This window comes from Arachis hypogaea, chromosome 15 (assembly GCF_003086295.3).
Source record: "Arachis hypogaea cultivar Tifrunner chromosome 15, arahy.Tifrunner.gnm2.J5K5, whole genome shotgun sequence".
Classification (NCBI taxonomy): domain Eukaryota; kingdom Viridiplantae; phylum Streptophyta; class Magnoliopsida; order Fabales; family Fabaceae; genus Arachis; species Arachis hypogaea.
In genome coordinates, this window is record NC_092050.1 from 20089802 (window position 1) to 20115003 (window position 25202).

At 39.0% G+C, this 25202-nt stretch overlaps 1 protein-coding gene across 1 annotated transcript; it reads left to right on the forward strand.

Moving 5' to 3' along the window:
• The first annotated feature begins 20917 nt into the window (after positions 1–20917).
• Positions 20918–22557, forward strand: LOC112749885 (probable membrane-associated kinase regulator 1). Its single transcript, XM_025798310.2, has one exon. The coding sequence runs from the start codon at positions 21104–21106 to the stop codon at positions 22205–22207; it is 1104 nt and encodes a 367-aa protein (XP_025654095.1). The 5' UTR covers positions 20918–21103; the 3' UTR covers positions 22208–22557.
• Positions 22558–25202: the final 2645 nt, after the last annotated feature.

A 25202-nucleotide genomic window follows, 5' to 3' on the forward strand; every position in this document is an offset into this window, starting at 1 on the left:
TTCCTTACCTAGTAAGGGATAACTAAAGAGAACAACCCTCAATTATCAATTGATCTTGAGAGTACTCCAACAAGAATAGGGCTTCCAACTAATCTACTCCCAGCCAAGGCTTTTATTTAAAATTACACAAATTTTCTAATTTAATTTCCTGTTATTCAACTCAAACCATTTTTGAAAACATCTGATTAATAAAATAGCACACCTTTCTGCAACTCGTTGGGAGACGACCTGGGACTCATACTCCCATTATTTTAATTTAAATTTTGTGACAACCTTCTAAATTGATAAGCGGATTTCTGGTTGGTTAAGAACTGTACTTGCAACGTATCTCTTATATTAATTTCTTAATTCACCAATTTCCGCCACGTCAATTTTTGGCGCTGTTGCCGGGGAGTTGCAATAGAGTGCTAAAGTTATTAATTGGAATTTATTTATTTGTATTTTATTTTATTTTGCTACTATGAGCTGCATGTTTCTGTCGTTAGATGAAACGTTCACTTCCTAATCCAAGCTTGCCAGTATTCGATCCTGAGATTGAAAGAACTATTTCACGAATAAGGCAAGCTCGGCGTCGGTTAGTCCTCTCTGAGGGCGGATCTGAAACGTCACTTGAGGAAGAAACAGGCTCCCTTTCTGCTGATTCGGTTGATTTACGTGCAGGTGACATGGCAGCACCTAGGAGAATTACTATCCAGGAGGCTGGAGCCCCTGATTTTTCAATGCAACCGTTTCAAGCGCATCACCCAACGGTGGCTACAGACTTTGAAATAGAAACAGCACTGGTCAATTTGATGCCCAAGTTTCATGGCTTACCTGCTCAAGAGCCTATCAAGCACCTTAGAGACTTCCAAGCAGCCTGTTCTACTGTCAGGCATGATGGTGCAGATGAAACTTCAATTTTGTTAAAAGCCTTCCCATTCTCTCTTGAGGGAAAGGCGAGAGAGTGGTACTACACTCAACCCGCAGCAACTGTATCCGACTGGGATACACTTAGAAGAGAATTTTTGAAAAAATTCTTTCCAGCTGAAGTTACTGATAAACTGAGGAAAGACATCTCCATGATTGTTCAGGATGAATCGGAGACTATCTATGAATACTGGGAGCGCTTCAACAACCTTCTGGAAGTATGCCCCCACCATATGATTGACAAGATAGTGTTGCTCGGCTACGTCACTCAGGGTATGAGGCCCCAAGATAAGACCACATTGGAAAGTGTTAGCAATGGGTCTATGAAAAAGTACAAGACCACTGATGAGGCATGGCAATTGATCAGCGACTTAGCTGAATCTACTCGGAATCACAGGCAGAAACAAGGCCGTTCAAAAGCTGTTGCAGAAATATCCTCTAGCAGAGAGACTGCTGCTCTAACTCAGAGTATTTGTGAAATGACCAACTTACTGAAGTAGATGCAATTGAATCAACAACAAAGTCAGCAAGCTCAACCTTCTCCACCACAGCAAAGCCAACAGTTAGTCCCACAGAGAGTTTGCAGAATCTGTGCTGATTATAGCCATTATACTGATGAATGTTCGCAGCTCCAGCAGGAAGATAACACCGTGGCAGGCACTCATAACTTCTATGACCGCCCCAACCAAGGGCACAATCAAGGTGGCAGTTACAGCCATGGATGGCAGGACAATTCTAACCAGAATTGGAGAGATAATTTTAACCAGAATTAGAGGGACAACAATAACAGAGGAGGCAGAGATAATCAGAAAAATCAGAGGTGGAATAATAACAACAACAGGCAGCAGAACCAGAACCAGCCATATAGAGCACCTCACCTGAGGCAATCCCAAGACCACTGTATAACCAATAGCAGACCTCTCAGATCACTTACCCCTCTTCATCTGCTAATGATGAGTTACTACAATCTATTGATCGGAGGCAACAGGCCATGGAAAATAACCTTAATTCTACTCTAAATGGTCTGAACTCTACCTTGCAAGCTCTTATCTCACAGATTGGATCAATGAATAACTCAAATAACCAGCCTTTGAGCTCTAGTGGAATCCCCTCTCAACCATTACCCAAGCCAAAGGGTGGCATCAATGCCATCACCCTAAGGTCTGGAACCACACTGCAGGAGAGGAATCAGGACGAGCCAAACCCACCAGAACACGCCTCAGCTGAAGAGGTGGTGGAGGTAGAAGATGTTGAAGAGGAAGAGGACATACAGGACATGGTTGATGAAGAAGAAGTTCAACCACGGGAAGAAGCACCAGAGGATGCTGACACTGCAGAAGACACCATTCCCATTCCATTTCCATTTCTATAACTTGCAAGGAAGCCCAGGAAGCAGCTGGAACCTGATTTCAAAATGGTAGAAATATTCAAAAAGGTTGAGGTAACTGTTCCCCTTTTTTATGTTATTCAACAGGTACCTAAATATGCAAAGTTTTTAAAAGATTTATGTATACATAAAGACAAAATTAATGAATTAGAAACTATTCCTTTAGGTAGTTCTATATCTGCTTTAATGGGAGGTATACATGAAAAGTGTAGTGATCCAGGTCCATGTATGATTAATTGTATTATTGGTGGTGTGATATTTTCTGACTGCATGTGTGATTTAGGAGCATGTGTTAGTATAATGCCTTTGTCTATAAATGATAATTTGAGGCTCCCTCTCTTAAAAAGGTCGGCAACTCGTTTTGTGTTAGCAGATAAAAGCATTATTACAGTGGCTGGAGTTGCTGAAGATGTATTAGTGGGCATTAAAGGGCTCACCTTTCCCATTGATTTTTATATCTTGGAGATGCCCCAAAATGACTCAGAAAAGCCATCATCAATCCTACTCGGAAGACCATTCCTGAAGACCTCAAAGTTCAAATTGGATGCTTTTTCAGGAACATACTCTTTTGAAATAGATGGCCGAGTAGTAATCTTCAATCTGAATGGAGCTATGAAGCATCCTCCGGAGGATCATTCTATCCTCCAGTGTGACATCATAGATGAAACCGTGGCTGAAGTTCACCAGGAGGAATTTGAAGAGAGGTATATAGGACAAGGTCCAAGTGTGGGGACATTCTCAGAGGACAATGAAAGTGCTTTACCACTGTTACCAGCTCCAGACACCCCAGAGCCTGACCATGAGCAGAAGTTAGAATTGAAACCCCTCTCTCCACACCTCAAATATGCTTACCTTGAAGACAAGCAGAAGTTTCCAGTTATCATTGCAAGGGAACTCACTTCTCAACAAGAAGAGCAGTTACTTAGTGTACTGAGGAGGCACAAGAAGGCAATTGGTTGGAGTTTGGCAGACATAGTAGGCATCAACCCTCAAATTTGTGAGCACAGAATATTTTTAGAAGAGGGAGCAATGCCTGTCCGTCAACCCCAGAGAAGACTGAACCCCACTATCTTAGAGGTTATCAAAAAGGAAGTGACCAGACTACTGGAGGCAGATATCGTCTACCCCATCTTAGACAGTGAATGGGTAAGCCCAGTACAAGTGGTGCCCAAGAAGTCTGGAGTTACTACAGTGAAGAATGAGCATGGAGAGCTCATGGCAACCAGAGTTCAGAACGCCTGGAGGGTCTGCATTGACTACAGAAGCCTAAACCAGGCCACTGGTAAGGATCACTATCCTCTTCCATTCATTGATCAAATGCTGGATCGCCTGTCAGGTAAATCACATTATTATTTTTTAGATGGTTACACAGGCTATTTCCAGATTCATATAGCTCCTGAAGATCAGAAAAAGACCACTTTTACATGTCCTTTTGGGACTTATGCTTACAAGAGAATGCCCTTTGGCTTATGCAATACACCAGCTACTTTCCAAAGGTGTATGATGAGTCTTTTCTCTGATCTTATTGAGGACTGTATGGAGGTTTTTATGGATGATTTTAGTGTATATGGTGATTCCTTCAATCTTTGCTTGGATAGTTTATCTAGAGTGTTAGATAGATGTGTCAGTACAAACCTTATATTGAATTTTGAAAAATGTCACTTTATGGTTAAACAAGGGATTATACTAGGACATGTTGTGTCTAATACTGGAATTTCTGTAGATCCAGCAAAGGTGGATGTTATTTCTAGTTTACCTTACCCCTCTTCTGTGAGGGAAGTCCGTTCGTTCCTTGGCCATGCAGGTTTTTACAGGAGATTCATTAAGGACTTCAGTAAGGTAGCTCTTCCCTTATCCAGACTACTGCAGAAAGATATTGAGTTCGAGTTCAGTGAGGATTGCAAACAAGTATTTGATAAGCTGAAGACCGCCCTGACTCAAGCTCCAATTGTAAGAGGACCAGACTGGAGCCAGCCATTTGAAATAATGTGCGATGCTTCTAACCATGCAGTAGGTGCAGCACTGGCTCAGCGTGAAGGTAAGGACCCCTTTGTAATTGCTTATGCGTCTAAAACTTTAGATGCCGCTCAGTCTAATTATACTACTACTGAGAAAGAGCTTCTTGCTATTATTTTTGCTCTGGATAAATTCCGAGCCTATTTACTTGGTACGAAAGTAGTAGTGTACTCAGACCACGCAGCTCTAAAGTATCTATTAGCTAAAAAGGAATCCAAACCAAGGCTTATACGTTGGATACTGCTACTACAAGAATTTGACTTAGAAATTAAGGATAGGAGTGGTAACCAGAATCTAGTGGCAGACCACTTAAGTCACCTTGAGCACATTAAGCATGACTCCACTCCTATAGCTGATAATTTTCCATTTGATAACCTACAAGCAGTATCTGAGGTAGTCCCTCAGTATGCACCTGTAGCTAATTATCTAGTTAGCCGCACTTTTCCTCCAAACTTTACTAAGCATCAAAGAGACAAGCTGAAAAGCGAGTCTAAATATTATATATGGGATGACCCATATTTATGGAGATGTGGCGCTGACCAGGTAATTAGACGGTGTGTGCCTCAATCAGAATTCCAGTCCATTTTAGAGGCCTGCCACTCATCTGAGAGTGGAGGACATTTTGGCCCTCAAAGAACAGCTAGAAAAATCCTAGACTGTGGATTCTGGTGGCCTACTCTTTTTAGAGACGCTGCTGAATTTTGTAAATCTTGTTTCCCATGCCAAAAATTTGGTAATATATCCAAGAGGGATGAGATGCCTCAAAAAATTATGCTTTTCTGTGAAGTTTTTGATGTTTGGGGCATTGACTTCATGGGTCCATTTCCAAATTATAATGGTTACTTTTATATATTGTTAGCTGTAGATTACGTTTCCAAATGGGTGGAAGCAATTTCTACCTACACTGATGATGCTAACACTGTTGTTTCCTTTGTTAGAAACCACATTATTTGTCGCTTTGGATCCCCACGAGCAATCGTGAGCGATCAAGGCACCCATTTTTGTAACAGGAGACTAGCAGGATTACTGAAGAAGCATGGGATAATTCATAAAGTTGCAACGGCCTACCATCCTCAGACTAATGGGCAAGCCGAGGTGTCAAACAGAGAGATAAAGCGTATATTACAAAAGATAGTCAAACCTCATAGGAGAGACTGGAGCACCAGCTACAAGATGCACTTTGGGCATACAGAACAGCATACAAGACACCCATTGGGATGAGTCCTTTCCGCTTAGTTTATGGAAAAGCCTGTCATCTCCCAATTGAAGTAGAGCACAAAGCCTTTTGGGCAGTAAAAGAGTGCAACATGGGATTTGAAACAGCCAGAGCTGAAAGGAAATTGCAACTGCAAGAATTAGAAAGACTTTGCCTGGAAGCTTATGAGAACTCAAGGTTGTACAAGGAAAAGATGAAGGCTGTACATGATCAGCACATCAAGAGGAAAGAGTTCCAACCTGGGGACTTAGTCCTCCTTTACAAATCTAGACTGAGGCTCATGCCAGGCAAGTTGAGATCAAGATGGGAAGGTCCATATAGAGTAGAGAAGGCCGAGCCGTACGGAGTTTTTCACCTAAGTCATCCTTCAAGCTCTGAACTCATCAAAGTTAATGGACATCATTTGAAGCTCTACCATGGCGAGAAGATGAAGAAAAACAAGGAGCTCGAGATCTTCCTCTTGGAAGATCCACACATAGCCGAAGACTGAGCTAATGGAGCGTCCAACTTACGGACGTTAAAGCAAAGTGCTAGGTGGGAGACAACCCACCATGGTATGATCGTTCTTTTCTTTATTCTTAGTTTTCTTTTCCAATAACTCTTTTCCTTATTCGCACATTTAGCTTGCATCTGCATTTGCATAATTTTATTAAAAAACAAATTTCACGCGACGCGACCGCATCAATGACGCGTCCGCGTCGCAGGTGGCCCAGAAAGAATAAGAGAGCGAACAGAGAGTCACGCAGGAGCATGGCTGGAGGCGTGCCTTTGGCACAAATCACCCCACGCGACCGCGTCGCTGACGCGTCCGCGTCATGTGGGAACATTGGCCTCCCACGCGACCGCGTCACCCACACGGCCGCGTGACCTGGTAATCGACGTGAAAAGGGTGCATAGTCGAAAGTTATGCTAGAGTGGTGCTGGACTAGCGCTAGACGCACAGCCCTTACCACGCGAACGCGTGCCCCACGCGTCCGCGTCATATCCCAATATTGGCCACTCACGCGGTCGCGTGACCCACGCGATCGCGTCACCCAAAATTTGGCAAAATTAAGATTTTGAACAGAGAGTTGTGCGAGAGCGAGGCTGCCCTCGCGCCAGTAGCATAAACTGTGTCACGCGACCGCGTCAATCCGAATAAGCGCAATTCGCGCGAACGCGTCACCCACGCGTCCGCGTCGCTTGCGCCGCACAGCTTACCCTAAATTACCAAAATATCTTATCTTTCTTTTCCCCAAATTCTATTTTCTCTTTTCCTTTCTTATTTCTTCCTTCTTCCTTCTTCCTTCTTTCTCACTTTCTACTTTCTCTCTTACTATCATTAACAAGGTTTTTCTTTTCTTCTTCTTTCCTCACTTTTCTATTATCTTTCTTAATTTATGTTTTCTTCTTTTCTTTTCTTTTTACTTGCATTATCCATGTTTTCCTTTTTTCTTTTTCTTTTTCTTTTAATTGGTGTTAGATATTTAGTAGAGTCATTATTATTCCTTATGATTTGCTTGTGGATCGTTAAGAACTTGTTTGGCAATTATATATTAATTTTAAAGGGTTGCTTGCATGTTCCGTTTATTATTTTCCATAACTTACTCACCATGCATGCTATGTGTTTGTAAAAACGCCCGTATGGCATTGTGCACTATTTTTGAATCTCTTTTATTCTATTACTCTAAATGCCCGCTTTTCACAAAATCTTTTTTATTATTTTATTAATTTAACATAATTGTTATTACAAACAGGTTGTTAGTTTGAACTCTGTGGTAATTTAACATGGACATTGAACGCTTGATCTATGCTACTCATGCCTTTACCTGCATGCCAATAAACACCTTGCATTTAATTGTCATCATATGCACTGGCTAATTTCCATTTATGATTTTTCACATGTAGTCATGATCATGTGTTAACTTCATTCATCTTTAATGCGCATTGATTACCACCCATACCATCCTCTTCCTTGCTCTGTCCCTTTGAATTCATGTTACTTTCTTTTTCCCTTTTCTGGATGGCCACCAAGAAAGGAAAAGAGAAAGCTACTCCCAAACCACCAGCAAGAAGAGGAACAAAAAGAGCATTAGTAGCAGAGCCTTCTTCAACTGCAGTCAAACCCTCAACAAAAAGAATTAAGAGAATTATAAAGGTTGATGAAAAAGAAAAAGCCTTCCCAGCAAAGGACACTGCGCGATTTCCCAATCGCTACTGTGAGCAGATGTTCCCTATCCTGGCAGGACGGAGCTACAACAATGAATACCTTCTTATCCTCCCGCCCAATATTGCTACCTTTGTTGAGCCGCAAATTGAACGAAGACAATGGGGTTTTCTCCAGAGACAGCCAAGGCAGGTTAATCTTTCTTGGGTAGTTGAGTTCTACTCTAATTTCCACCTGCCAACCTTGCAGTCTGTCTATGTACATCAAAAGCAAATCCCCATTACAGAAGAGGCCATTCAATGAGCTCTAGATCTTCCCCCTGCTCCAGAAGGATTAGACGCCTTTCAAGAAGCCGCACTCAAGCGCCAGATGTACCAATTTGACTGGGACACCGTTCTCAGAGTTATCACACTACCTGGCAGCAGATGGATCTACGGATACCACCGTTCCCGTCCTAAGGGAATATCGGCTTCAGCATTTACCTTGGAGGCTCGCGTATGGGCACAGATCATGTCCCATTACGTCTTTCCGAGCACTCACGAGTCCTCCTTCACTGCAGACATGGCCGTTCTACTATGGTGCATCCTTATAGACCAGCCTCTGAACCTACCGAGACACATCCGGAACGCCATGAGACACGTACAGATTGCGGACAACTTACCTTTTTTCGCCTTGGTCTCAGATCTCGTCTCAGCAGCCGGAGTCTCCTACAGAGCTGGGGACACCAAAGCCATGCTTTCACGGAATGATCAATACGTCCCTAACGGGAAATATATTAGACTCCCAGCAGTCACTACTAGCCAGCCTACAGAACCGGCTGAGGACACCCCTCCATCAGCACCACAAGCACCTACAACAAACTAACTGCTCCATCAGATACTTGAAAAGTTGGATCGGCAGGAACAAAAAGCAAAGCTAAGAGAGCGCCGTAACAAGCGCCGATTCACATACCTTAAGGAGCTGATTATGAGAAAATTCAAGGACTCAGACACCCCGGACTCCACTTTCTTTACCAGCACAGGGAGCCATGACGGTCCCGACTGTGGAGATACTGCTACCAGCCCACCCTTGTTCCTGACAGATGGCACCGAGGACGGTGCAAAGCCTTAAGTGTGGGGAGGTCGGTCAGTACCTAACTTCTGGAGGTAATTTCTCATCCCTAACACCAATAAATTAGGATATTTAGTTAGTTTTTCTTTTGTAGAATAGGATAAATTGCATAGTAATAGATTAGTTGCATGCATGTTCTACTTGATTGAAAAGACAATAAGTTTCTTCTAAGACCCTATCTTTAGAACAAAATTTCACTAATTTTAATCAAAACTTTTATGTTAAAATTGCTTGAAGTTGTATTTGGAACATGATTTTTGAGCTAAAGAACACACAACCTGTGAGATTTGAGCCCAAATGCATGGTTACATTATTTAACCATAATCATTTTATTCTTGTGTGTTTGCTTCTTTATGATTGTAATCTACATTTTGTTTCATCCTATATGTCCAATGTTTAATATATTTATATGTTTGCATATGATTGAGGCTATTACTTGTTTAAACTCACTTATCCAAATTAAGCCTACCCTTTCAATTACCTTTGTTAACCACTTTGAGCCTTTAAATCCCATTTGTTCTGTATTTTACCACATTACTAGCCTTAAGCGAAAAAACAATTACATATCCCAATTGAATCTTTGGTTAGCTTAAGATAGAATTGTGTGTGTTAATTAAGTATGGGAAATTGTGGGAACAAAAGATAATAAGGGAATGTGTCATAATAATATAATGGGAATTTGGGTACCTACTCATGTGAAACTATAAGAATTAAAAATCTATGTGCATTGATTAGCTATGTTTATTTTTAGTTTATGTTGAAAAAAAAATCCAAAAATATTCAATAAATAATTAAGGGGACAAAATTACCCCAATGCTAAGTTAAGAATTCAAAGATCAACGCATGTATGATAAAATCAAAATAAAAGTTGATACATGAGTATGGAATGTGAAAGAGAAATTTTGGGTAGCTAGGTGTGAATCTTAAGTTATATAGAATATATATATGTTGGGTTGAAGCTTGGGTTAATTAAAGATTTAATTTATAAGCTTACTTAGCCATATATGTATCCTTACCCTTACCTTGGCCCCATTACAACCTTGAAAAGACCCCATGATGTTTGCATTAATATATTAAATATTGTTGATTGGTTAGGTGAAGAACAAAAATTAGAGAGCATGATTAGAGAAGGATAGAGTGATTGCCCTATACACTAGAGAGATTAGAGTGTACATACATCATCAGTGAGGGTTCAATGCTTAAAATTCTATGTTCCCTGCTTTCATGAGCTACCTTCTTGCATTTTTATCTGTTCTTACTGTATAAGAATTGAATTAGTGGAGTTTGATTTGTAATTGTCTTGAAGAACCTATTTACTTTTGATCAAGTAGACCAGAATCATATAGTTGCATTCATATATATAAGTTGCACTGCATTACATGAGTTTTACATGTTCCTACTCATTTATTTTATCTCCTTCAACTAAGCATGAGGACATGCTAACGTTTAAGTGTGGAGAGGTTGATAAACCACTATTTTATGGTTTATATTGTACTTAATTGTATGGTTTTATCAATTCTTTACCCACTTATTCATATGATTGGCATGCATTTATATTTCCTTCCTAAAATTATTACATGATTGAATATTTGCTTCCTAAAGACTTTTAATTTTGTATTTTAATTCTCCTTCATTCCATTAGATGCCGTGATCTGTGTGTTAAGTGTTTCAGGCTTTATAGGGCATGAATGACTTGGAGATTGGAAAGGAAGTTTGCAAAAATGGAAGGAACACAAGAAATTAAGGAGATGACCAGCGAGAAGTGACGCGGACGCATGGCTCATACGACCGCGCGACATAGAGGAAATCGCAGTGACGCGGACGCATGGCTCACGCGACCGCGCGGATTGGAACTGCACAAGTGACGCGGAGGCGTGGACGACGCACATGTGTGGCAAGACAAAACGCCGAATGACGCGTCCACATGAATGACGCGATTGCGTGACATGCACGATCTGCAGAATCTGCAGAATTCGCTGGGGGCAATTTTGGTCCCTGTTTTGACCCAATTTTCGGCCTAGAAAAGCAGACTAGAGCCAAGGAACATGCAGAAACGAAAATAACAATTCATTACAGACAATTCTCAGTTTTAGATCTAGTTTTACTCCTCCTCTAGGTTTTCTCTCTACACATTCATAGTTCTTAGGATTTTATTTTGATTGCTTTTCGCATTGGGATATTGAGAAGAGTTATTACCTCAGCAAGACTTCGTCATTCTAGTTTGTTTTCTTTACTTGTCTCTTACTCTTCCATGTCCTTTGTTTATTTAGAATTATTATTGAATTATTTTTAGAGTTTATTAATACAAGAACTATCTTTATTTTTAATTGATCCCTTTGATTATTATTTATCATGTCTTTCTATATTTCCCTTTCCTATGTTATGAATTCTATATTCACAATGAGCGAGTAGTTCCATAACTTGGATGGGAGTTGATTGAAAGGAAGACCTTGAGTTGGAATGCTAAAAAGAAAAATTGTAATTGGGTTTATTGTTGGTTTGCCCTCTAGTCACTGACACCAATCCTTTTCAATTGAGCGGATTGGGACTTGTGAATAGAAATAGCTTTCCAACTTGTTTGACTTTCCTTTACCTAGTAAGGGATAACTAAACAGAACAACCCTCAATTATCAATTAATCTTGAGAGTACTCCAACAAGAATAGGGCTTCCAACTAATCTACTCCCAGCCAAGGCTTTTATTTAAAAGTACACAATTTCTAATTTAATTTCCTGTTATTCAACTCAAACCATTTTTGAAAACATCTGATTAATAAAATAGCACACCTTTCTGCAACTCGTTGGGAGACGACCTGGGACTCATACTCCCAGTATTTTAATTTAAATTTTGTGACAACCTTCTAAATTGATAAGCGGATTTCTGGTTGGTTAAGAACTGTACTTGCAACGTATCTCTTATATTAATTTCTTAACTCACCAATTTCCGCCACGTCAGGGGCTTAACAGCCCCAAAAGAAAAAAAATTATAATTCATAGACAGAACGGGATAGGATAGCCCCTGTGAAATCATCAGCCAGAATTTTTTTAAGTTCTATGAGTGGGTTGTCAATAAAATGGTATCCTAACTCCTTGCTAGTGCTCCTTTTTGCAATCCAATCTGCCACTCTATTTTCTTCTCTTAGAATATGTTTAATAGTCACTTGCCACTGTTTGTTTATCCACACAAATATGCTTCTGAGGATAGGATTAATATGCTCTTGATTATACTTCTCCCTTTTTAGTACTTCGAATACTGATCTAGAATCAGTTTCAATTTCTATTTTCTTAAAACCCAAATCCCAAGCAGTTTTTAAGCCGTGATGTACACCCCAAAGTTCTGCTTGGTAAGCTGTACAGTGCCCCAGATTAACTGTGAAACCCGCAACCCATCTCCCATCGCTATTCCTCAATGCTCCTCCACATCCCGCTATTCCTGGGTTCCCAGTGAGCTTCCATCTGTGTTGATTTTGATCCATCCCTCTGTTGGTGGTGTCCAAGAGATGTGCCTCTCAATTCTATTTTTTCTTAGCTTGACCAAATTCTCCTTTTTAAAAGCTTGGGAGATTTCAGAGACATATAAGTGAATTACTCTTTCTGCGTCGTTAGGTCTTCTGAAGGGAAAGTTGAAAATTTCTTTGTTTCGCCACCGCCACATCCACCAGCAAGTCACCATGAAGATGGTAATCTAGTTTTTATTGGGGTTGCTGCTCAGATTGGATGTAAGGCTCCATCTCAACCATGCATCAAAGGGAGCTCTGAAAAAATTTTGAAGCTGTCTTGGGTTTATTAATCGAGTCCATATGCATGAAGCGACTGGGCAATCTCTAAGAACATGAATTATATTTTCTGTCACTCATTCGCATCGATGGCAGCTGTAACAGGTTCCCAGCAATCTTCTTCTTCTAGTCGATGTCATTAGCCTGGAATGGGAGGTAAGCCACATAAAAATTTTGATTTTTTGAGGTCCTTTCCATCCCCATATTATTTCCCATGTGTGATCTTGAGTGATTGTATGTTGCGCCAACATGTTATATGTGCTTGTGATTGAGAATTCTCCTGAATTTGTAAGGTTCCACATGATTTTGTCCTCTCCCAATTCTTCCAAAGGGAGCATGATTGCTGTAATTTTTTTTATAATTTCCTCTGATAAATGACTTTGTAGCCATTGAAAATTCCATTCACCCATTCCATTAGAGATTTCTAAAACTGTTATTTTTTGCTGGTCTTCATTTATAGGACTGAGGTTGTAATTCATTAAAGTATTAATTCCCTTAACCCAATTATCCTTCCAAACTCTATCCGATCTTTCATTCCCTATAGCATAGGAAATATTTTGATAGAAGATGTCCCCTATTTTTGCAAGGCTTCTCCAAAGAGCGGAATCTGCTTTTTTACTGCTGATGTTTTGTTTGAGGTTAAGCCCCCTGCCATATTTACTAATGAGAACTCTAGCCTAGAGAGCTTCTTGCTCTGTAACAATTCTCCACAGGATCTTAACCAGAAACGCTTCATTCATCTTTGATAGATCTCTGAACCCCAATCCTCCAAGCCTCTTTGGTTGACAAATGAGTTTCCAGCTAACAGCATGAATCTTCCTATTGTCTGTGTTCTCTCCCTATATGAATTTTCTTTGAATCTTTTCCACCTCTTGACAGATTCCTTTAGGGATTTGAGTATGCATCATGTCAAAATTTAGTGTAGGGCTAATGACTGAGTGGGCTACGGTAATTCTTCCCGCAAGGGAGAGACAATTTGTTTTCCATCCTCCTAGTTTCACTTTAATTCTATCAATGGTTCCCTGAAATTTTTTTTTCTTTTTCTAGTGTTGCTCAACATGGCTCCCAAGTACCTTCCTAGATGGGGCATTTCCTTGAAAATGCTACTGCTGAGGATTCTGCCCCTTTCATTCTGATCCACGTTCTTAGAGAAAATAATTGATATTTTTTCAGCATTTATCTTCAGACCTGATACTTCACCAAATCTATTAAGGATTTTCATAATTTTTGCCATTTGGTCCTCCTTAGCTTCTGCAATCAGCAGTAAGTCATCAGCGAAAAGGAGGTGAGATATGATGGGCCCATCTTTACCTACTTTCATAGGAATCCAGTTTTTTCTCATCATTTCTTCTTCTATTATCTGTGAGAGCTTGTCCATAGTGATCACAAACAGATAAGGTGATAAAGGATCTCCTTGTCTTATCCCTCTAGAGGGTTCAAAAGCTTCCGTTTTGCTACCATTCCAAATGATTTTTTATGTTACTGTGCTTACACACGCCATTACAATTTGGCGAAAATTGTTGCTCACTCCAAATTCCTCCAGACAAGCATTGATGAAATTCCAATTTAGGCGATCATAAGTCTTTTCAAAATCAATTTTTATTGCCATAAATTTTTTTCTCCCTTTCATTTTCTTCATGTCAAGCATCATTTTCTTTGCAATTATAATGTTATCATGTATGATTCTTCCTGGCACGAAACTGGACTAATTAGGGGCTATCTGATCAGCTAGCGCTGGTTTGAGTATAGCAACTAAGATTTTGGAAACACATTTATAAATGACATTGCATAAGGCTATGGGCCGAAATTGGGTTATAAATTCTGGTTGCTTGGTCTTAGGTATAAGGGCAATGAGGGTTTGGTTTGATTCTTTGATTGCTTGGGGTTCGGTCCAGATGTGGTTGATGAAATTGCACAAAGATTGTTGGATAAGACTCCTTGAGAAAGTAGGCAGGAAAACCATCTTCACCTGGGGCTTTGAGAAATCCGATGTCAAAAAGGGCTTTTTTTTATTTCCTCTTGGGAAGGTGGGTTTATAAATAGGTCTTTGTGTTGTTTCGACAAGGTTGGGTATGTGAGGGAGGTGTCCAACTTCTGGTTATGTCTCACTTTCTCTTTGTACAGTTTCTTAAAAAAGCTTATGGCCATGTCTTGCAACTCTTCTTGACTTTCACACCAACAACCTTCATTATTCCTTAGCTTTAGGATTTTATTTTTGCATCTTCTAATAGCAGTTTTGGTATGGTAGAAACGTGTATTTTGATTTCCTTCTACAATCCAAAGCTGCCTAGATTTTTGCATCCAAAACAATTCTTCTTGATCAAGAATGGTGTTCAACTCCTCAGACAGCCTTTTCTCTAGGTCTTCCAGCCATGGATTTCTCCCATAAGAGGGAGCCCTCTGAATTCCATTTAATCTACTCATAATCTTTCTTTTTCTTTTGAATATGTTTTCAAAGATTTTTGAATTCCACCCTTTTAACTTCGTGGCAAGCTCTTCTAAAGCTGCAGGGAGGGGTCTTTCTTTTTGCCAAGCACCTGTCACAAATTCGTTAAAATTAGGGTGAGTCTTCCACATAATCTCAAAACGAAAAGACTTATCCCTGGTCTCTGGTATTGAAGGATTTAAGATTGCCAAGAGAGGGTGATGGTCAGAATTTACTCTAGGTAGGACTTCTACCCAAGCATTCATGAATTCTTTTCTCCATTCTACATTGGCAAGTCCTCTATCAAGTCTTTTAAACACTCTATCCATGCCTTCACGTTGTCCTCCTTTCCAGTATACTTAGACCCCACATAGCCTAGGTCCATGAGCTTACAATTGTTAATTCTTTCTCTAAATCTTCGACATATATGTTGATCAATTTCTGCACCACCCTTTTTTCCCCTTCTTCCGCAATTTCATTAAAATCACCAATACTCATCCAGGCATCTGTTGTATTATCTACTATACTCTTCAAATTCTTTCTTGGGGACTTGCGTAAATAGCAGTGAGATACCAGATTTTGTTATTTTGATTCTTGACTTCCATATGCACATATTGATGATGCGACTCTAGAATGTTAATAGTAATAGAGGGATTGTCCCAAAGCACCCATATCCCACCAACAAAATCATTATCCTCCTCTAGAAAAGCAAAATTATAATTTAGAGCTTTAATAACCTCTTTGGCTCTCTCCCCACTGCATTTTGTTTCATATAAAAGAGTGATATCTGGCCTTGATTGTCTCTTAAGCTCTTTAAGGGTGCGAATTGTGGCTTGATTCGCAACCCCTCTAATATTCCAGGCTAAAATAATCATCTTAAATAAGATAAAATAAAGACCATGGTAACTGACCAGATCAAAAGCAAAACCAACTTTGCATATTCTCCTCTGCAGGAAGGACTGTTGCGCCTTTCTCCACTTCTACTTTCATCATTTTCTCATATTGTGCCATGGCTTCCACCATCTCACTAGTCTGTACTGAGTCAAAAGTAGAAGTTATATGATGAGGTGGGTCTTCCAAGTTTGATTCTTCAATTTCAGTGGCTGGAATTTCCATTGAAAGAGGGGGGCTGGGTTGGCTCTGCTCCATCCAGTTCTCTTGATGGTGTTGTGACTGGTCTATTTCTAACATATGAATATCACTTGGATGGGATGGGTCTGGGCTAGTTAGGTTCAGGGTTTGGTCTGTGTTGATTCTTGGGGCGTTTGTCTGAGTTATATTGTGTTCTTGGACAAGGATTTCAGAATGGGTATTCTTATTTTGGGCCGTGTTGTTGTTGACTGGTGTAGGAATTGGGTTATTAGAAACAGTTGTGTTGGCATTTGGTTGTGGGTTCATGTTTTGGTCCTTGTTTTGGGCTTTATGGTTTGGGTTGGTTGAGTTAGAGAATGTGGCTTTATGTGCTATTTTTTTGCTGTTGTGGCCATTTGTTTTCTGATTTGTTCTATTTGTAGGTTCTGGTCCCTCCTTGCGCCTCTCCTAAGATATTTCTCTTTCATTCATTAACCTTCCAGCATTGTCCTCACAGACAGCCTCTGCTCCCACGTTCTCTGACACCTCATTCTCCAGCACTGCAAAGCGAGATTTGTTTTCACTAACGGTATTTTTATTCTCTTTTTCTTTTACATTTCCTCCACTGCTGCTGCCCTCCCCTCCTTTTGTGCTTTTTCTGCCACATGTATTTCTTTGAACCAACATCTAAGGACCGTAAGTTTCTACTAGTCCTTCCATGACTTTTTGTCCCTGTTTTCTGTGTTATTTTCTATTTTGCCCTTTCCTTCAACTTCTGAATTTGCCTGTTGAGCTTCTTCTTGGTTTTTTTATGTTGCATTGTTCATCTGTTATTTTTCTGTACAGCTCGATTTATCATGTCTAAATCTGCCACATAGGAAGCAAACTTGATGGAGCCCTTCGTATTCTACTAAATGATTGTTCCCATTGATTTGGAATTGAGAGACTAAGGGTTTTGTAAGATCAACTTCCACACAAACCCTAGCCAATTTTTCCCTAGCCACCTCAGCTGTGTTTGTGTCCACTTTTAAGGTTCTCCCTACAATGTTGCCAATTTTTTCCAGTACGACTTTGTTGTAGTATTCTATAGCAAGCCCGAGGAGTCTAATCCAAGCAGCTGTGCTGTCAATGATTGTCTCAGTAGGATTGAAATCTGGTTTTCATAGTCGTATTGTTAGGTAGTGATCTAAGATTTTCCATAGACCTTCTATGAGGGCAAAATCTAGGTCTTCAGAGTTGTAAAATTTTACTAAAAAAAATATATTTCCCAAATCAATAACATCTATACTCCCATTCTTTTTCCACATTACCTCTAGTCTTCTTTTGAGAGCAACTAGAGAAAATTTTCTTCCCAGTAGCCTGACAATCAAGGTCTCCCACCAGTTCTTTCTGAGTTCTCTTTTCGCTCCTTCTCCTATGACGATGTTGTATATACCGTTGGGCAGTTTCTTCACTGTTATCTTTGAATATTCCTCGTCTTCATTCTCTGAGGATTCTACTTTCTTGTTGGCTTGTATGTCCTCATTCCTTCCTTCTCCCTTACTTTTTCTATTTCTGACTTTGTCCACAAAGAAAGGTGGTGATCTTGTTTCTCCTCTATCTTCATCCATCTGAGTTTTCTTTTCTGGTTTTGGTTCTGTTCTACAGTCCCCTCTCTCTACCTCTTCTTCTACCATCCAATCTTCTAAGCGAGGGGTGAGTCAAGTGTCCCCTATAAACTCTCCCCCTCCCGCTTTTTTCACTTTCTTCATGCTGCGATGGATTAGCTCTCCCTCTTCTCTCATCTTAGTTCTAGGATCGTGAGCTCGAGAGGCTCCTCCTCTCATGTAGCCACCTCTCATGTTGTTTCGATCAAAATTTCGGCAAATTAAACAGAAAAAATATTACAGCGTAAGTTGAAAAATAATAGTTGTTTTTCAATTTATCTTTATCTATTTTGTTGTTGTTCTTACTATCTGTAACTACTTTTTATTTATGAGTGCTTGCTTTTAGTTTGTAATGGATTATACCTGCTGCTAAGTTGGGCTGTTTCAATTATTTTCTTCTTAGTTAAAAAAGTAGTTTATGGCCCATGATAAAGAAAGTAGTCTATGGGCTTGTAGTTTCGATTGTATCTGCCTGCAAGCCATTAAGTTGGGCCGTTTCTATGAATAAGTACTTCTGTAAAAATAAAAAATAAAAAAGCGGCTCAAAGTTTTGTTTGGTAAGTTTTTAGTTCTTATTTCCATTTTCGTTATAAATATTGCAATTGAGTTTATCTTAGTTTGTTTCCATTCTTTCCAAATTTCCATGTATTTGTTGTGTACCTTAGATTTTTCGAAAAACATATCAGCTTTGGTTGCGCAGGGAGTCGCCAATAAAGAAGGGCAGCAGGGTGTTTTGGTGAAGAAAAGTGATGGGTGATGGTATTGCTCCACCAAAAAAATGTTGTCTTAAGTTTCTGTTGTGAAGGACGTGTGGTGATAAAGATGAATAATAGTGCTAAATGTCAATCATAAAAGCCATGAATAAAGTAATTACGACTTCACAGATCAAAGTCATGTCATGTTTAATTAATATTCAGAATCAGATGGTCTCCTAATCATTTCTTTTTCTTGTAAGCAAAGCATCATGGCAACAAGTAATGCCACGAATTGTGCGGTGAAAGCATATGCACCATTGAATAATTTCTATCCAAATTAAATCACATGACAATAAGTAACTGGACACAACACCTAGAGAGAAAGAACAATCTAAATCTGCATGAGAAGAAAAAAGCAACTATAATTTTTAATTACTAATGCTATCGAATTAAGGCTATTTTTTTTTTATATGAAAAAAATATTAATATTTTGTTGAAAATGAAATTATTTAGTATAATTTATATGTAGGTAGATTTTGTATATAGTGAGTTAATACCGTAGAGTGTATAGACACGTGTTATTATTCTAGCAACATGAAAAATGCATGTTAGACACGTGTCAATATTCTAACTGATACGTGAGATGCATGTTAGACTTTTTTTTTTGCATATCTACAATACTATAATATATTTTAAATATTAATATTTAATCAAAATATCATATTTATCTCTATATTAAAAATAATTTCTGCCGAATTAATGGTCGTTCAGTAACCATTGATGAAAAAAACTGCTGTCGTCATGAATGCAAAGGCAGATCTATGATTGAGCCAGTGTACTAAAAATATTCTGAGCGAAATAAATATATATAATTAATTAATAAAGTTAAAAGTGTGCCTGAGTGTACAACTAAGATTTGAATCATCGCACCGCTTATAGCACTAATTACATTGTTTATCTTCTGCTAATATGTAAATTAATACTAAACAACTAATCAACTTTCCAATCGTTGGCAGAGGCTGTATCATAAATATATATATAAAAACTCAGATATGATTGTTTTTATATGATAGTGTGAAATTATTAGTTAAAAATTATTAGATAATTTGATATATTTGACTAAATTATTATGCGATAACTTTATGAATTTTCAACTAAATAAATATGAAACCGGCCTTTTGTTTTTCTCCAACCATGTTTAGCCCTCCTAGTTTCACGTTTAAAGCACGTGATGGCCTCTAGTAACAAAATTAACGACACATGGATATGATCCACTCAGATCAAAAGACGTTGCATAAACTCCACCTATCCCATGTGAGACCCTTCAGATTCACATGAGCCATCAATAGTTAGTGGTACAATCAAATTTATTTTAGCACAAACACCTTATGCTAGCTAGTCACTCGAAAACATACGACATAGGTTAAATACTTAAATATTCAGTCTCTGTTACTTTGTCAAGTTATGATATTTTCTTTTGGTACAATATATATCAGTTTATTTTGGAGGGGAAAGGTGCACCAAAGTGATGGATGTTTAATGAGGGATATCCACATATCTTAGAAATACATAAGTGGGGGGAGGGTATGAGAATTTGCGTATATCGGTAATCTATAACCAGCAATCCAGCATGTAGATTTAGCTGATAATTAAGATGATACTCAATTGTATTATCATGTGGGAATGCTTGTATTATTTGAAAAATATATATTACATAAAGAAATGTAAGTCAATTTTGCCTAATTTAGTAGCTTGACTATTCTTCTCAAAAGAAAAAAAATACTAGATGACATGAATTTGTATGCAAAATTTTCTGTCAAATATATGTCACGGTTATACACCTAAAAGGAAATATATACAGGTTGAGGTCATGGTTATTGTTCATTTATAGTCTTTTGTAATCATACAAATTGCTCACACAGTTTAACGGAAAGTGACGATTGAATAAAACTCTCCCTAAAAAGAGTAACTTAAATCTTAAATGTTGGATGTACATAATTTTCGTATTGATGAAAATTTATACCAAGAGGCTTAAATAATGAGAATAATGTGAGCGGCTCATATACTAAATTAATTTCTAAAAATATTATTTATATACTAAAATCACTCATTAATATATTTATATAATCCTTAACATTTTTTGTCTTCTTAATAAACTCTCTACTGTAAAATTAGGTGATAAATGCGGAGTGGACATTCATTATAATTTAAAATTATAAAGCATTAATAATTTAGTTAATGAAAAAATTTAGGTATCATATTTTTATTAAAATTTAATCAGCACTTAATCATAAAAAAAATAAATAATTCTACATTTTATATTATAAGATGTAATCTCAAATCATTAAAAATATTAATAATGACTAATTGATAATTACAAATCACAAAAATTTGTCTTTATAAAAAAGAGGAGTACTAGAGTCACCGACTTTTGTGTTTTGTAACTATCAATTAGTCATCAAAAGTATTTTTAATAGTGTAAAATTACATTTAATAATAAGAAATTATTCATTTTTTTTTGATAGTTAAGTGAGGACACATTTTTTCTAAAAAAATTTGATATTGGGAGTCCCCGTATTTTCCGTTGAAAGCATTGTATAAGTTGAAGGGATGAGGGCTCTCCCCAAGTTTGGGTGTGATACTGAAACCCATGTCATGTGAATGCCTATCATACACCAAAACAAAGATAGGCTCTCTTGAGTCTCATAATAATGGCAAGTGGGAGGAGGAGAGCACTGAAAGACTCCTCCTCAACCAAGTCAAAGTCAAAGTCATACACACTTCCCTCCTCACCCTCCCATTCCTTCTCTTCCTCCTCCTCCTCCGACTTCGAGTTCACCATCTCCATCTCGCCGCGCAAATCCTCCGCCGCACTTTGCCCTGCCGATGAGCTATTCTACAAGGGCCAGCTCCTCCCTCTCCACCTCTCCCCTCGCATCTCCATGGTCCGCACTCTCCTCCTCTCTTCTCCCTCCTCCTCCTCCTCTGCCGCCGCCCGCGACTCCACCGGCAGCACCACCAGCACCAACTCCTCCTCCTCCTCCTCCTTTGCCAGCGACCTCGCCCTCTTCCCCGACTGCGACTCCTCCCGCCCTAGCTCCGTGACCGACGACGACGAGCTCAAGCGTCTCCATAACCCTTCCAAGGAGTATCCTCACTCCCAAATCAAGAAGAACCACCCTAATAGATACTTCTCCTTCTCAAGATTCTCCTCTGTTTTCCGCAAGGACACCACCACCACCAACAACAACAAAGTGTGCGAGACGGAGCATCACCACCATGTGGCCGCTTCTTCTTCTTCCTCCTCCGTGAAGCGAATGAGCGCCACTGCCAGAGATGTCATAAGGAAGTACTTGAAGAAGGTGAAGCCTCTTTACGAGAAGCTTTCGCAGAAGCAACAGAGAACCGGGGAGTTGTTGGCGGAGGGCGGTGGTGCGACTGTGAATGCAACAACGACGACGTCTTCGCGGACGGTGTTGTCTCTGTTAACGACTATAACAGAGAGATCCAAAACAGAGGGTGGTTGCAGTGGGAAGAGAGGGATGAAGGAGAACGTTTCTGGTGTTCTGTCTCATTCTTTCTCCGGGAACCTCAGGTACCCTCGGAAGAGGAGAAGCTGCGTCTCCAGTTGCCCTTCGTCCATGAGATCGTCGCCCAGTCATTCCGGCGTGCTCTCTCAGGGCGGCGCCAGAGCAGGGATGCATTTCGGGGACTCTTCTTCCATGGAAGAGTTGCAGAGCGCAATCCAAGGCGCAATCACACATTGCAAGAACTCTTTGATGCAGAACAAGCTTGACACTGGTGCAGCTCAGTAACGAAAGAGAGAGGTTTTAACTTCCAATTTGATCATGCTCTTAATTTCATCTTCAATATTCGTATGCCTTCTTAGATCTGATGAATTCTGATTAAACAACCATCATGTTCAGAAAACAATTTCAGCTTCTTCCTTTTTTTTCCCTTGCTTGTTTTTGTCATTTTACATTAGACTTAGATTCTAATTGTGGGAGTGAGGTTAAAAACCTGCATGTGACTTATTTGGAACGTCCTTTTGGATTTGCTAGTGTAAAAGTTAGCATAAGCTTAAAAGTTGTAACTTTTTATTCTGACTATATAAATAAATATAAATGTACCATATATATCCACCGTACCAGTGGCCTTGGAAATTTGAGATGTAGTGTGTATGATATGATTATTATAACCGTGACTTCGTCGTGGTAGCAATGTAATTGCACCAGTCTTGGTTCTGCAAGCAAAATTGGCATCATCTGAGTTGGAGTTTTGTTGCGATATGATTCCATTTGTAACGTTACCTGACCTAGCTAATATCAACCTGTGTTAAAATATTTATAATGGAAGTAATATTTTAAAATTTTATTCGATTCTAGATATTAATGGGACTTGGTTGGTGGATCTATAATAAAAGTAAGAATGGTACAATGTGGGGGTACGATCGATAATATAATGCAAGCATCGTAGTAGTTCAATTGTTTGTGCAGCAAGGACTTGATATCATGCATGTGCGTAAGCTTGAGTTCAGCTCTTTCCATGGGATAAGGCGTTATATTTAAATAAATGTGCATTTATTGTTCATAGAAGCTGATGGGAAGGTTCTATGTATCTTCGGTCTTTGTTGCGGTAGCTGTGATGAGTGTTGACTGTTCAACTTAAATTTGCTCGTAATCTCTCATGTTCGTACAAATCTGGCGGAGGAAATTTTTTTATTTTTAGACTAATAATTTTTTTTAAGGTGATACTATATATAGGAGCATTTTTAACCAAGTTGATGCAAGGGCAGCAAAATAAAAAAGAAACGTTTGCATATATGTTTTGGAAAAGTATAGATAAATAATGAAAATATTAAATAATGTAAATAATAAATATATCGGATGTTCATTTTATTAAGGTACGGATAGTTATTTTAATATTAAAATTTAGAGGTTAATTTGGAGGTGTAGTGTGTTTTTATTTGATTAGTGGTTGTTTATATTGTTCAACAAAGTCATTGTCCTTCTAGCATTCCCTATATGTTTTTTCTTTTTTCTGCTTCTGCGTGCAGCGCAGAAATTTATTGATATACTATACAAAATTTTATATATAGCATAAATTTATTGATACTGTATAAAATTTTTTGCATAGAGCATATAAATTTTTATATATAGTATATAAATTTTGTTGCAAATATATTTAGTTGGGTGAATTAATATTTACAATATAGAGTAAAAGATAAATAGGTCCATAACCTTTTAAAACGAGGACATTTTCGTCCCTCAAGATTGGAAAATACATTTCGATCCCTCACGTTTTAAAACGACCGACAATTATACCCCTCCGTCCATTTTGGGCAAAAAACGGCAACGGAGCCAGCTGACATGGAAGGGTAGAGAATGACGTATCCGTTACACTTGCTGAAGTGGATTGGGACAAATTATTAGTGGACAAATTCGTCCCTTAAAGCCAAAACGACGCCGTTCTTCAGATGAATTCAATATTTCGACACTCTTCTTCTCCGCCGCGTTCAACTGCCGCTATTATCACCCTTCTTAAGGCCTGCAAGACCATTCATCACCTCTACCAAGTCCACGCCTCCATCATCCAACGAGGTCTAGAGCAAGATCACCTCATCATCTCCCGCTTCATTTTTCTTTCCGCCTCCTTTGCCGCCACTGCTTCATATTACACCTCCGTCTTCGACCGTGTCCTTAGCCCTTTCCCTTTTCTCTGGAACTCCCTCATCGGAGCCCACACCAAAGGAAGTTACTTTTTCGACGTCCTCTCTGCTTTTATTCGCATGAAGGCACATGAAGCCCATACACTTACTCTTCTGTGATTAAGGCCTATTCAAGCATGTGTAGATCCTGCGAAAAAAAATTGCTCCATGACTCGGCGTTGAGGTCTGGGGGTTGAAGGTGATATGTTTGTTGGAACCTGTTTGGTTGATATGTATGGAAAATGTGGAAAGATTGGTGACGCTCGCAAAGTGTTTGATGGAATGTCTAAGAAGAATGTAGTTTCATAGACAGTGATGGTGGTTGGCTATGTGAAGGTTGGGGATATGGTGGAGGCAAAGAGACTGTTTGATGAAATGCCTCAAAGGAATGTGGCATCATGGAATGCGATGATATGAGATTTTGTGAAGGTGGGGGATTTGGGCAATGCTAGGGTAGTGCTTGATGCTATGCTGGAAAAGAGTGTTGCTTCTTTCATGGCTATGCAAAGGCTGGTGACATGGCTACCTCAAGGTTCTTGTTCGACCAAGCTCCGGAAAAGGATATTGGTTAGCTTGATGTCGGCTTCTTCTCAGTTGGTTGCCTTATATGTATGTGCCATGTTCGGATATACCACTTCAACCAGACCAAGAAGGTGATGGCAAATTAACAATTTGTGTATTTAGTGGTCCCAGTTTAGTGTGTTTGTGTATATATTTCAAGTTCAAATTCAAGTATTTGGATTATGCTTTTGATATATCGAATGATCTCCAACATTTGTGCTCCCAGAAAATAGTGACTTAATTCTTGGAATGCAATTTTTTATGGTATTGCACAAGTGATACATACACGTATAAAGTTGCTGCTTCTCTCGAAAAAGCCTTGCAGGTATTACTGTATGTGTTAGGATTAGAATTAGTTTAAAACTCTCAAATTTAGGCCTTCATTTTAGTGCTAGTGTTTATATATATAGTCTTACATAAATATGGTTAGGGAAGAAGTGTTTTGTTCCTGCATTGCAGGGATTTGAGCATGTGTATGGTGACATTGTGAGTGGGGTCATAGATGTCAATGAATTAGGGTTCTTGGTTAAGCATATGGAAGG